At 42.7% G+C, this 14032-nt stretch overlaps 1 protein-coding gene across 1 annotated transcript in view; it reads right to left on the bottom strand.

Moving 5' to 3' along the window:
• The window catches only part of wwc1 (WW and C2 domain containing 1), a 52815-nt gene extending 39890 nt beyond the window's left edge, over nucleotides 1-12925 (bottom strand). Inside the window, exons 1-6 of the mRNA XM_024012528.2 lie at nucleotides 11827-12925; nucleotides 5476-5585; nucleotides 5119-5322; nucleotides 4550-4626; nucleotides 1984-2063; nucleotides 683-812 (exon numbers count right to left, since the gene is read on the bottom strand). Coding sequence (XP_023868296.1) covers nucleotides 683-812; nucleotides 1984-2063; nucleotides 4550-4626; nucleotides 5119-5322; nucleotides 5476-5585; nucleotides 11827-11945 — 720 coding nt within the window. The 5' untranslated portion in view covers nucleotides 11946-12925. The remainder of the gene's footprint in view (nucleotides 1-682; nucleotides 813-1983; nucleotides 2064-4549; nucleotides 4627-5118; nucleotides 5323-5475; nucleotides 5586-11826) is intronic.
• Nucleotides 12926-14032: the final 1107 nt, after the last annotated feature.

The following is a 14032-nucleotide window of genomic DNA, read 5'->3' as shown; positions in this document are numbered from 1 at the left end:
TTAAAACTGGGGCACATTTGATGTGCGTGCGTGTGTGTGTGTGTGCGTGCATGAGCGCACGTGTGTCCCACTCCCTCAGGTCAGAGCAGAGGAGGAAGTATGAAGAAGGTAGGTCGACTACCAACCCCTCCTCCAGCTCAGCTTCTAAAAGACTTAGCATGCTGGTGAATCATTGATTGAGCAGCAAAGTCATGACAGAGTCTGCAGTACCATGCGGTCTTGTCTGTCTGCTACTCAGCCCAGGGGCGCTGGGACAGGAGAGGGGAGACAGAGAGGTTGCAGGGGACACAGGTAACAAGGGAGGGTGGGAGACGCACCAGCAGAGAGAAAATGCTATGCCGTGTGAGATGAAGAGGAACACGAGACCAAGACGAGACTCTGCAGTTCCTGTCTACTCCCTTTCTTCTTCGCTCTCTCCTCTCTCTTTCCCTGCCTGACCATCAGCCCACTCCATCTCCCTCCCTCCCTCTTTACTCCTTTCCCTCCTTCCTTCTCTCTCGCTTTCCTTTCCATGACAGTCAGCCTAGCTCAAAACAGCCACCCGTTCTCCCCCTCACTCCCGCATCCTCTGATCCCCCCATCGTCTCATATGAAGCTGACAGGCTGTCAACTACCCATCTCCTCATAGCACTACAACACCTGACCACCATCCCCTCCCTCCCTCATCCCCCTCCCCGCTTACCTGCATGAGCTCCTGTTTCTCCTTCTCCCCGGAGCTGATGGCGTCCTTGATAGACTTGACTTCRTTCAGAATGGCCTGCGCCTCATGGAGCTTGAAGCCGTACGGCGCACTGGACACCTTGTGATCGATCCTGGAGGGAGGGGACGGGAGGGGAGGAAGAGGGATAAGGTGGGACAGGGATAAGGTGGGAGAGGGAGAGAAAGAGTGAAAAAGAGACAAGTTGGAAACTGACCAGACAGTGATATAGSTTATGAAACTGTGCATCAGTGAGTAGGCCTAAAAACTACATAGATAGCACTATCAACCGTGTACATTTTTGCTCTCATATTATTCATCTTTAGTTTGGTGTTTGTTAAAGAGGTATGTTGTTTAAAAAAACATGTTTCATTTTCACTATGAAAATACTAGTGACACTTTTAAACCATCCTGATCTAATCTGGATTAGAGTGAACAATAACAAAACTAAGGATCCACGACGGGCACCAAACTGGATTTTAAGGGCCACAGGTGTAGAGAGAGGAAAGAGCCTGAAGCCCAGACAGTCAGCTACACATGGAGACCGTCCGTGGCAGCAGCATCAAATATGTAAAGTCAGTCAACAGCAAGTCATGCATGCAGTGGAATAACAGGTCTTTCCACATTGTTCAGAGAGCGAAGGAGGGAGGAAAGGAGGGAGGGGGCAGCACTCCTTCACTGAAGACCAAGGAGAACTAGAACCAGTGAAGCCTATCCAAGCCTTTTCCACTTCAGTATAAATACATGCTGTTAGAATAGATACTCTACTTCTATTTTGGTCTTTTGTTATAAAGACGCTGAAGTATTTTCTCTGGGAAAGGAGAGTTTAGGACAGACAGGATGTTGCAGTGTTCGTATATTAGTACGGTTTCATGATTGTTGGTAAATGTTTGACAGCAAAGGAAGGTTTGAAATTTGATAGCAAAATGAAGGTCACGGAAGAACGGTTGGAATCCAGTCGAACTACTATGTAGCTTGTCATTCCTTTAAAAAAAAAAAACTCACTGCACTGAGGCAGGGCCCGTCTGTCTTTTTCCACAACACAGATGCAAGAGGTGGCACTCCAGGCATTCAAAGAGAAATGTGTTTMACAGACAAAAATTGTGATATTTGACCATTTTGAGGGTCATCATCAAATTCAGCCAGGGAGCTGCCTTTTCGACCAGAGTGAGATGAGGGCCTCGAGTGTGTTGATAATGGGAATCTTTTTACGGCTGTATCGAAAAAAGCAGAAGCCTACTACTACGTGTAATTGTGATCGTGTAATGATGTCGGGTTGCACTTACTCTTTCAGCGTTTCAAAGCCCTGCTCTTTATGCTGCAATTCTTGTTTCATGCAGGCGAGGTCCCTCTTCAGCTTATTCACCTGAGACAAACAAATCAAATCTTAATTCTCACATACACATGGTTAGCAGATGTTAGTGCGAGTGTAGCGAAATTCTTGTGCTYCTAGTTCCGACAGTGCAGTAATATCTAACAAGTAATCTAACAATTCCCCAACAACTACCTTATACACACAAATCTAAAGGGCTGAATGAGAATATGTACATATATGTATATGGATGAGCGATGGCCGAGYGGCGGTGCCCAAATCGAAATACTATTGATTACTGGCAATATGATTATGTTCGGCTTATTCAACTGAGAGAAACACACTGCATATTTTACTGAAATTAAAAATCCCCAGTTGTAATACTATTGATTACGGAAGACATGATTATTCGGATTTGTTATATTCGGCTATATATATGGCTATATTGTTATATTCGGCTATATTTAGATTGTGTTTGTTTCATGAAGAAAATTTATTTGGATATAACTTATAGCCCGATTACATATTATTAAAGCAAAACATTYGCTTATTGTTTTTTTTATGAAATGTGAAGGAAAGATGGAGGAAACATCATCAAAAAATCCAACAGAGGGAGTTATTAAAGTGAAAATGCCCGAGAAGCCAGTGTTCGGAGGATATATTAGCACCGGTGTTGTTGGGCCCGAGACGAACATTTTCAAATAATGATCGCCATATTTTCATTAAAAACGCTATTTTGATGAATTTAATCATACTATTTCTATTTTTTATTTTACCCCTTTTTTCTCCCCAACTTCGTGGTGGTATCCAATTGTTAGTAGTTACAGTCTTGTCTCATCGCTGCAACTCCCGTACGGACTCGGGAGAGGCTAAGGTCGAGAGCCATGCGTCCTCCGAAACACAACCCAACCAAGCCGCACTGCTTCTTGAYACAATGCCCATCCAACACGGAAGCCAGCCGCATCAATGTGTCGGAGGAAACACCGTACGCCTGGCGACCTGGTCAGCGTGCACTGCGCCCGGCCCGCCACAGGAGTCGCTAGTGCGCGATGAGGTAAGGATATCCCTGCCGGCCAAGCCCTCCCTAACCCGGACGACGCTGGGCCAATTGTGCACCGCCCCATGGGCCACCCGGTCGCGGCCGGCTGCAACAGAGCCTGGGCTCGAATCCAGAGTCTCTGGTGGCACAGCTAGCACTGCGATGCAGTGCCTTAGACCACCGCGCCACCGGGAGGCCCTATTCATACTATTTCATCCTTCCACAAGATATAGTCCCGAAACAAAACTACGATTGCTAGCCAAGCCGGCTGGTCGTTGCTTCGGTGGCCAGAGACGCGACCCAGTCATTCAGTCTTTTTGTTCTGTATCTATGGACCCAGTCGTTCATTCTAAATGWTCCATTGCCATACTGGCTGGCAACATTCTTATCCCTTGTTTGCTCGCTAGCCAASTACAGCTAACTTAGTCATGTCAAACAGTGCAAAAACAACAACAGTAGCTGCATTTGTTTAAGCTGTTTTCTAGTGACATTTATTTGGATACATCCATAACAATGAGCTAAATGAGGCACGATATCACCTGGCAGAGAAAATACGTTCTCTCGTTAGGACACTAACTTCAAACTGAAGCTGGAAAGAGTGCAAACTAGCTGCACTTTGTTACGTTTTACCTTTTTTCAATTGATATTTATTTGTATATATCCATAAAAATGATGCCAGCTGATTCATGATTTCGACTGGCTGAGAAACAATGCCTGCCACTCTCTTCCCGACCCCTACACGWTCATTACTATGGGACAGTTGGAGATCAAATTTGAATATTGAAACAATGTTGCAAATGTCGGAGAGACGGACAGTAAGATTTATACAAATCTCCGCTGCTGAAAACTAAATGTTAGTCTAAAAGAAATGTGAGAAAACATCTATATGCTTTTTAATGGTGGAGATCATGTTAACTTCCCTGCCTGGGCTGATGAGACAGTGGTTTGCACAGTCAAATGGAACAGAGTAAAAAGGCATTTTAACATCATAGATTTAGCTGGTGGTAACTTGTGGAATAGACACTGGCTAGAATGCGCTTTTAACCAATAAGCATTAGCCCACCCGTTGTATAATGTTGCACAACGCCAACCGRCAGCTCTGGGATTCGTCCCAAATGGTACCCTATGTAGTTAACTACTTTTGACCAGAGCCATAAGGGCCCTRGTCAAAAGTAGTACACTATATAGGGAATGAGGTGCAATTTGGGACCCAGGCCTGGGTGGAGGTCTCAGACAAAGATGTCACTTGCACACATTCCTCCTTTACAATGATAAAGAGTTGGACACTCAGTCACTTAGCAACAGTCCATTGGACTAAGCCTTTTTCATGCACTAATGTTTGCAAATCTTAGGGATGAGAATTAAGCCAAAGCAGGAGACTTAAGGACACATATGGGTATACACATCCATTCCTAATGATTACTGAACACAAGTAAAGCAGACCATAGTTGGAGTACAGAGATGGTRTAAAAAATAAATAAATAAAAGAAAGGTTTCTTACCCTACTTTTGGAAGTTACTATCTCGGCTTTGAGGATTTCTGGGTCATATTTACTGCTGGAGGACGATCTGGAATTCACTGTGGGAGATAAGAGCCAGGGTGTTATCTAATCCTCTACATCGCGCTATTCAACTTCAAGGCCCTTCTCATCAATCCCCTGTGTGTTATCAAACCACTGTAAATCACCCCTTCAAGTCTGAGCAATGGCAGAGGATTCCTCTTAGGAATGGAGTCAAGTTAAATTAGTAGGGAGTAGCTTTAATTCCCCAAAAATGTAAATTACAGACAACTTGAGTGAACTATGATGTGCTGTAATCCTGTGATCAAATTGATGTGCACCTCCCCAGTGTCAAAAGCGTTGCATCACTCAGAAGAGTAATAAAAGACTACCAATCACTCTAGTTCTCTTCTCTTTTGCCGCCTAATCTCTTTGGTTCCTTGCCCCATGTTTATGTACAGCCCTTCAAGTTTCCTGGCTTCTCTGCCCCCGTTTGATCCTCATCACTGTTGCTACCTGCACACCTGTTCCTTCTGCCACCCCATAAACCTGCCCCCCCGGCTTGTCCTTACAGCTGGTCTGAGAGGTGGACTTGTCCCTCCAGGCGTCGTTGAGCTGGCGGTACTCCTGCTGGGCCAGGCGAAGCCGCTGCTCCTTCACCTGGTAGATCTCTTTCTGGGCGCTCAGYGAGTCCTTGGCCACGTCCAGGTACTCCCGCAGCATGACCTCCTGCTCCCGCTGCCACTGGGCCCGCGGGTCCTCCAGCTGAGTGCTCTCTGATGGTGGTAGAGGGGAAAGAGACAGATCATAAGAAACAAGAAAAAATGAGAAATACATTTTGCATCTTGATTTGACTGGCCATGTGTTTCTTCACAAATGTGTGATGAACATGGGTGACAGAAGTTAGTGTTATGGAGAAATGGACTCACTTGTGTTATGGTCCACATAGTAGGCCCCGACATTGGGGTCGTAGGCCTCCTCCCAACCCACTGGCAGCTCATCGCCAATGCAGTCAGCAAATGTCAGAGGTTTAGTCTGCCTGAAAATCACACACAAGAAACAACAGTCAACTGATGGTAAGAATTAGAGGTGTCACAGCAAGAGTAAATCAGGATGACCATGACAAGAGAGTGGGCCATCCAGGGTCCATGCAAAGATAGATAATTTGGTTGTCACTGAGGGCTACCAAAACTGCACGATGTGTGTGTGTCTCTAATAAAAGGGGTCTAATTAGAATAGGTCTCTATTCGCCTCGAGTGGGGTTTGCAAAGCACAATAGTCGGAAGCTGGGACCTGCCATTTCACAAATTGCTTAGAGGTTTGASGCAAACCCTCCAGGCTTTCCAACACCAAGCCAGGCTCAGGATCACAGGATACCCAGGAGACCTCAGTGGCCACCATACACAAAAGGCCCCTCAGGAAGACTCTACCAGCACGACCAATGTGCAAAGTGCCAATGGAAATAAGGAAGGGAGCTATTTGCTGAGTAACGTCCAAGAATCAGCCTTTCAGTTCGTACATTAGCTGGGTTGGATATATTCGGTTGTTGTCTTTTTCATGCTGATCTAACTTGGCACACTTGGGTTCACAATTAACCTAATCCTAATTTCCCTCATAGCTATGACATAAACCTAGGCTGAAAGATAGAATACATAAGCTTATGCCAGTTATCAGTGGCGTAGGCTACATGTGGGAAAACTTGTCTTGATCTATTCCTTTGCTCAAACTCTTTTCTGCAGACGGCAGATATTACCATCCTCACAGAGACTTTTGCTCAGGGTGAAACCCAACGGGTTCCTTTTTTACTTTATGAATAATGAAAAAGGCCTGTTCTAAATGTATCTCAGAGGAAAAGGCTTCGCGGAGAGAAAAAACAAAAATCCCCAAAAAGCTGGCGCCAAGTTCTTTGAGTGACTGTGTGCGCATCATCCCATTATTTGATTAATTCCACTGTCGCTGTCCTCTCACCCCTGCAAATCCAGTCCCTTAATCACTCGGAACTGATGGCCGAACTCATCATTAGCCTCCGAAAAGCGCGGACTTGCTGTCTCAATAGACCAATCAGAGGGCTTTAAATAGGTCCAGAGCTTAGCGTGAGCCACTCACTGGCTGTGCATTGGCATGCAAGACCTCTTCTGGTCTGTCTGAAGTGGACACCAGGCTAGACATCTCCTAATCTCTTCAGACAGTGATGAGTCTTCAATAACTCATGTGGGTAGTGAGTGAGTGACCCCCTTAAGGCTTCTATAATTGTCTTTTGTGAACCACATGATAAAACAAATCCTGTTTCTTTCCAGCCTTTTCCATAAGCTGTGTGATACAGGAAATACCAGGCGCGACCCACCCTTAGGAAATCACTCCCCTGGAGGATAGGGTTTTTTCAAGATTCTGTTGAATTTATGTAAACCCATAAACTACTAGGCCTACTGTATGGGCAGTGTGTGTGAGTTGCTTACAAATACAAGCATTAGTTGGTTTCCCATAACTAATGCGTCACTGTCATCAAGAAGCTTAGCTAGCTAACTTGCTAGCAAACAAACCAGCTATGTTGACTCAAAGTAAAGGGATGGTGTTTGGAGTTGGCAGGCACGTTGAAGTTTTCTCCAGCGGTTAGCTTCAATGTGGACTATTCGACTGACTTGCAGTGTGCTTTTCTGGTGCTTTCGCGGCTGTCGTTGCTTCACCCAGGTGGGCGCTACACATCGGTAGTGGAGGATTCTACCCATAAGAGTCTGACTTCAGAGACTAATACTGAGAAGTGCTGCTTCAGAGATGGCAAGTCCACGGTGCCCTGATGAAAGGCTCTGRACCAGTCTGAAACCCCCTGGATGTGCCCCCCCCCCTCTCAACCGCCTCTACTTTACTTGTCCTCCTGGGCTGACTGCTTTGTTTTTCTTTTCATTATTTAACTAGGCAAGTCAGTTAAGAACAAAATCTGAAACCGCTGAAGCCATGAACTACCCTACCTACCATGATCATCCATTCATTGAAAAAAAAAAAAAATCTTCAAAAGTCATGTATATATATTTTTTCTTTGCTTAAAGTGCTTTGGATTGTAATGAAAAGCACTATAAAAAGTTATAAATTCTCATTATTAATACTCCATGCAGACCAAGTAGGCCTTTATAGCGAGAGCGGATTTCAGAGTCAGTAGTTGTTGATTTTACAAGTTTAAACTTTAGCTAAGTGTTTCAAACAAAGACAGGGGGTCTGGCATTTCCTGGGGCATCTTTTATCAAAAGGTGCGTGCGCAMAAAAAAAGACAACCTTGCCTGCAACAGTTTTCCCGCAAAGGTTGGTATTTATCCATTTTGAACTTGACGGGAAAGTGTGCGCATCGCCACGCAAATCTCAGACCATGAATACGCTAAACTTCTAGTGGTTGCTCAACTGTATTGCAAGCAAATAGTTATTTTTGTGGAAATGGGTTTGATACACAGGAATTATAATAATGGTAGACTAATAAAAAAAAACATTAAAACGTAGGCCTAATGATAAAACAGACAGATTTGCAGTTGGTGAGAAGATTGCATAGCAACATGTCACCTAAGATAAACACAATATCTTACTTTTATTAAATAGGCCCAAATCAATCATATTGCAGGGCACGTCTCCCCTTTTCTGACATCACTGGTTTATTCCTGCTAAACAACAATAATAGGCTAACATTTATCCATCACGCATTCAATAGGCAACCATGCACGAAAGTAAATAGACCGGTAGCCTATGACAGTATGGGTAGGCTACAGTATTGCGGTGCAATAGCCAAAAGTGCGACATAATAGCCTATTTAATCTCAGAGCCTATACCAAGGCAGAAGATAAAACACAGGCACGTATTGATAAACAAAATATTGAACAACAATTCATCTTTTGAATATCAGTGTGGGCTGTATGCAACATTTACTTTTAAAATTGTTCAAGACAATCAATCTTGCAGAAGTGTTTGGCACGCGCTATAGGCGGCATGAATTTTTCATTTTTAAAAAGCCACTGCAAAAGAAAAAAACATACTGCACACACCTCCACAGAAATATGATCAAATTTGGCACTGCGCTTTAGACACTCATGGTCCAGTTCCAACATCTCCAAATCATACAGGAAATGAGGGCGTTTTTGTTACCATAATCAAAAAAGAGACCATCGCACTCTCCCGGTAGTGTGGTTCGTGTGTAAAACCCATGAATTCAGATAAATAAAAAGTTGTAATGYGTCCTCACTCAAAAATGTCACATAAAGCTTAATTCAWTTTTTATTATTATTTTCACTGCAWCAGGGATAGCGTACACAGACGTTTCTGCTTTGCAGCCTTGTTCAGTGTGTAGGTKCAAATCTTTTACATCCAACACAGTATTTGTAGGCAACACAGGTAAACAACTGATGAGCAGCAGGTGCTTCTAATCAGTTTTTGTTACCATGAATGCAGGGCATTTTCCAAGCGGAGTTGTAAAGCTCGTTCACAAGTGCAGAAATATTGTATGGCACTGATTTATCAATGAAAACATGCGTATATGTTACGTGCGACAGTTTGAAATCCCAATAGTTTGTTGTGCACGCAAATCCGAGAATCTCCATGTATGCCAACAGTTTTAATAAGGCATGGTTGATAAGAGGCCCTAGGTGAGCTGTAGCATTACTAGTTAGTCGAGTGGCAGTGTAAAAAACACTAGGCAGGTTTGCATACAAAGTCAAAAGCAGGTGATAATGCTCTAATGCAAAGCGACAAAGAGTGTGGCAGAGTGCAAACATGTGGCAGCATAACTGAATGATGAGTCAGACTTTCATTCATCGCACTATAAATTCCTCAAGTGAAATTTATGAGACTCCAACCTACATTTCATAGCGCTCAAGGTTCAACAATAAAGTAGAGCTGCTTCAACTCCCCTCCTGCAATAGCTTGGTATCTGGGAGATAACATTCCATTCAGCTGACAGAATGCGCTGGGTGTGTGCGTCACCATGAGGGTGGATAAACAATATGTCTGGCTGAGGTATGCGAATGCAGCGCAGAAAGATACGGACAGGGCCGGGGCCAACGAGATGCATGCATGTATGCATGTTGGGCTGAGTCCTCCAGTTACCATCTCCATTAAGCCTAACAGGCTTCATTCTTGAGTGTAAAAGAGAACATTACTCAGGTTTGATAGGCTAAGGGGACCAAAGAGCAAACGTTTTCATGAATACATGGTCAGATTGCCATACAACAATAGCTTTGGGATATCTTGTAGTATTTGAAAATCTTATAGGCCTGTAATAGCTGTAGAATGTATAATAGAACTTTGATCACACTTGGCTGGTACATTCTTTGGTTCCACAGTGAGAGGTATTTGTGAAAGCACATTTTTCACCAATAGGACAGACCAGTCTAATGGGAATTTGTTATCATCATCAGTAGGCCTCCTACTTACTCTTCATCAGCTGTTGCTCAGCAAAATAAACGTMTTACTGCTGAACAGCACTAGAAAGATATGTAAAAGTCCAATGACAGTTTTGGGCCAGTCTGGTCTGGTTATTTCAGTCAGATCAATACTTTGAGAATGGCTGTGTCTCATCTCAGACTTAGTACTCTGGGCTGGCTTCATGTTCTACTGTGCCCTCTAACCGACCAGTGAACAGCATAGGAGAAACGGTCCTGTATGGCACAGTTGGTAGAGTGTGGCGCCATTGATGCCAAGGTTGTGGGTTTGATTCCCATATGTAAAAAGTATGCGCGTGTGACTTGTCACTTTGGATAAAAGTGTCTGCTAAATGGCCTATATTATATATTAAGAAACAGGCATATGATTTACAGAAGACAGACCCCTTACAGTGACAGTCTATGCTCCTCACTTGGCTCAACCCCTCTCCTTTTGACCGCAACTCTTTCCCAAGTTGTGATGTTGTACTTTGACCCTGTGCACATTGGCAAGCAGTGAAAGGGATTTTAAATGAATCAGTCTTTACAGCCTCTGTGCTCAGCCCTCCTCAGCCGTGCATTTTAGGAATGTGTGTTGAGGTCTTTGTTTACAAAGTTTTGCCATCTTGGTCTTGCTGCTACCAAGGAATTTCACCAGGGAGGTGGGGAGGTCTGTGCCCTTGCTTCTGTCATGTTATTGGCTTTTAATTATGGTTCTGTGTGCTGACTGCAACAATGACAGCCACCAAGGAAAACAGGTGTAACTTTTGACACAAAGCCTATTTTCAAAATCTTGTAATATAATATGAAGGCCTATCCTTATCCAGAACCCTGGCTGAATGAGAATAAAAAAATCCCATAATCTCAAGCATTCCAGAACTAAACTATTAAAAGAGATTTTGTGTCAAAGTCCGAGTGTATTTAAGTAACTGGTAAAACGAAATTAGTTCCAAAGTATGGTTGACAGTGAGTTTCTGTATAAATGAGACCCTGGCTGTCATGACCCATTTCTACGTATTGTAAGCCTATTACACTAAAATGTTACGAGGGGGGAAACTAACTCAAACCTCGAGGGCTAATTTCTAATTACAGGAATGCAAATGAATGCCCGGTTGACCATGAGCCACATTCCTGAGGAAAATCTTCATGTTTTTTTTTTCCATCAACACCTAGGCTTGATTTATAGTAGCCTGGGCAGCCGCTATGGATCTCCACTATCATCTGGGCTTAATGTGCCAAACCAGTAACAATACACTTGTCCTCCGGCGATCGGTTCGTACATAAAACATCCTCCATATAGGCTGCAAATGCATCGGTCTCCTCAATTACCTTTAATGGCGTGCCGATTCGAGAAAAAAAACGGGAAATGTATACATACTGTAATTAAACAGCATTTGCCCCCATTTTCGGACAACTTCTGGTTGTTACATGCGAGGGGCAACATCAGGAAGTAGCATTAGCCACTCTAGCATGATGATTGAAAATTGTGCTTTATTAATGACAATACGCGAAATGCCATTAAAGCTAGTTAGAGGAAACCGATGCTTATAGAGCCTGAACGGAGGATGTTTTATGTATGAATTGGTCGTGGGAGACACTTGTTTATTACCGGCTGGGCACATTAAACCAAGACGATAGTGCAGCTCCATAGCGCACATTCCCCGCTGCCCAGGCTAGATTTATAGCCTACTTTGTTACATTGTGTGACACTTAAGAAATTGTGATGTAAACTCAAAGATTGCAGTTGAGTCCATTCATTAATTGCCAAGTGAACCATTAGATTATGAGCACTTGATGGATGCTGATGGTTGTTGATAGCGCATATCATCAATCTATGAGCAAGACTCAACTGCTTGCTTTTAGAGTCACTGGAATGTTATACCATACCTGTCTCTTGGATCAATCCAACTGGTGGCGTGGTTGATGTGGTCGATGTAGTAGACTTTCCCGTCAAAATCCAGGGATTCTTCCCAACCCTCTGGTAGTGGTAACTCCTTCCTTGGCATGTCAGACGAGTCTCCATGTAATATTCTCTGCAAGTCCTCTAAATTCTATCGAAGGTAATCCACGTTTTGTTGTATGAAGTATCGTAAAATCCCAAATGTTAAAACCATCACTCGTTTCCATCAATTCACAAATTCTGGCCTGTGTGTGTGTGTTGGATTACGTTATAGTCCATAACGTCTCGCCGTGAATGTTCCCAGAGTASGAGTAGAAAAGGTTTGCCAAATAGTGGGTGTTTTCACAACGAAGCAATATGATACAATTTCCTAAATGAAACAATGTTACCAGCACTGATGCTTAAATTATGTCTTTACAGAATACTAGTTATTTTGTAGCCGTTTAACTCAGCAGTAGGCTAACAATATTACAACCATGCTCACATTGGAATTGAGAGAGAGTGATGTTCCACGAGATAAATCCCAAACGCGCATTTGAAATCATCGTTGTTCAATGTTTATTTGTTCGTCTATGTACAATACATTGTAGAACATGAAACAAACTTCATTATAACTTTTCAAGCGGGTTGTCCAAGGATTGTGTCGGGACAGCTCGACTCCTTACTGGATATTCAGATGAACCGAAAAGTGTATTTGAAACCTGCAAATCCAGCCAAGGTTTGGAGTACGAGTAGAAAGGTTACTCTCACTCACCAAGGTTGTCTCACCATCCAACAAGAAGCTTTTCTTAAATATTTTAGATCCCTTTTCGCTCACTGGCCACCATGTTTAGCTAGCGAGAACTATGCTAACCAGTCACCCTCTCGTGCTCTATCATATATCCCCTTATTCCACCGAAGTAAGCGCCATTTATCTCCACATTCACGGTAAATGTTCSTGCAAAATTCCGGTAAATCCACATTGAAGTTGTCTACTTAGCCATCTATCTATAATTGTTTGTTAAAATGTTTCCCTTTTTCCTTAAAGAGGCAGTAGCAAGTCGCCTTCCAGAGTACTGTTTCGGTTGGTCGCGATTCACACCCGTGTGAAACTAGCCACAATAAGGATTAGCGCCATTAGTGGCGTTTGCCTTCAGAATAAAAATCCGCCATTGAAAGTGATTCAAACTAAAACAAATAGTGGAATCGTGCCATATTTGGACTATGTTAAACAAKGTCAGAATGTTGTTATAKAAATTCAACAAAATATAATAATAAGTTAATGTGGCTCATTTCGCACTGGTGTTTCATATTTAGGCTGTACAGTYCAATATGAATGTTCAATACGCACAATAGGCTTTAAAGTGAACGGATATCCCACAATTAAAGTTCCCTAATAAGAGCTAAGATGCTTATATTTGTGTAAGCTCTTCATAGTTGTGTTCTGTGGGTGTCCCCGAGTAGGCTTCATGTGTGCACAATCCATAGGTTAGGCTGTACAGTACAATATGAATGTCCAATACACACAATAGACTGACTAGAAAGGTGATTTCCCACAGTCAAAGTCCTCCAACAAGAGCTAAGACGCTTATATTTGTGTAAACTCTACACAGTTGTGTTCTGCGAGTGTCACTGAGTAGGCTAATAACCCATTTCATGGGTGCAACATCCTTAGGTTAGGCTGTACAGTGCATATAAGTATGCCCCCCAATGCAATTCTAAAGTCTAATACATAGACTACATAGTGCGATTTCAACGGATTTTAACTTTTTGGTGTAAAATTAACAAATGATTGTCTGTCGTTGAATTTATATAACAACATTCMGACCTTGTTTAGCATTATCTAGTCCAGATAAGGCATGATTCCACTTTTTGTTTCAATCATTCAATTGACGACTTTTATTTTGAAGGCAAACTGTAAATTCCTCTATTGTGGCTAATCCTTATTGTGGCTAGCTTCACACATGTGCGATTCGCGAAAGTTCAAGGCTCGCGATGCTGTTGAATTACGTCATACAGGTGCTTCTATGTACTGGGGGCTCATTTATATTTTATACTTTTGCTCCCACATGTTCTTCCTGTATTGATTTGTTGTTAATAAAAATAAAATATATATATTTTTTTTATATATATATATTTTTTTTTAAAGGCTAATTTCTATTTATAACTTTTACCTAAATTTCACATTAAATATCTGCATGTGCCATTTCTGAA

The sequence above is a fragment of the Salvelinus sp. IW2-2015 genome, linkage group LG20 (genome assembly GCF_002910315.2).
Source record: "Salvelinus sp. IW2-2015 linkage group LG20, ASM291031v2, whole genome shotgun sequence".
Classification (NCBI taxonomy): Eukaryota; Metazoa; Chordata; class Actinopteri; order Salmoniformes; family Salmonidae; genus Salvelinus; species Salvelinus sp. IW2-2015.
The sequence above is the reverse complement of the archived record's forward strand: the minus strand, read 5'-3'. Positions and strand labels throughout refer to the sequence as shown.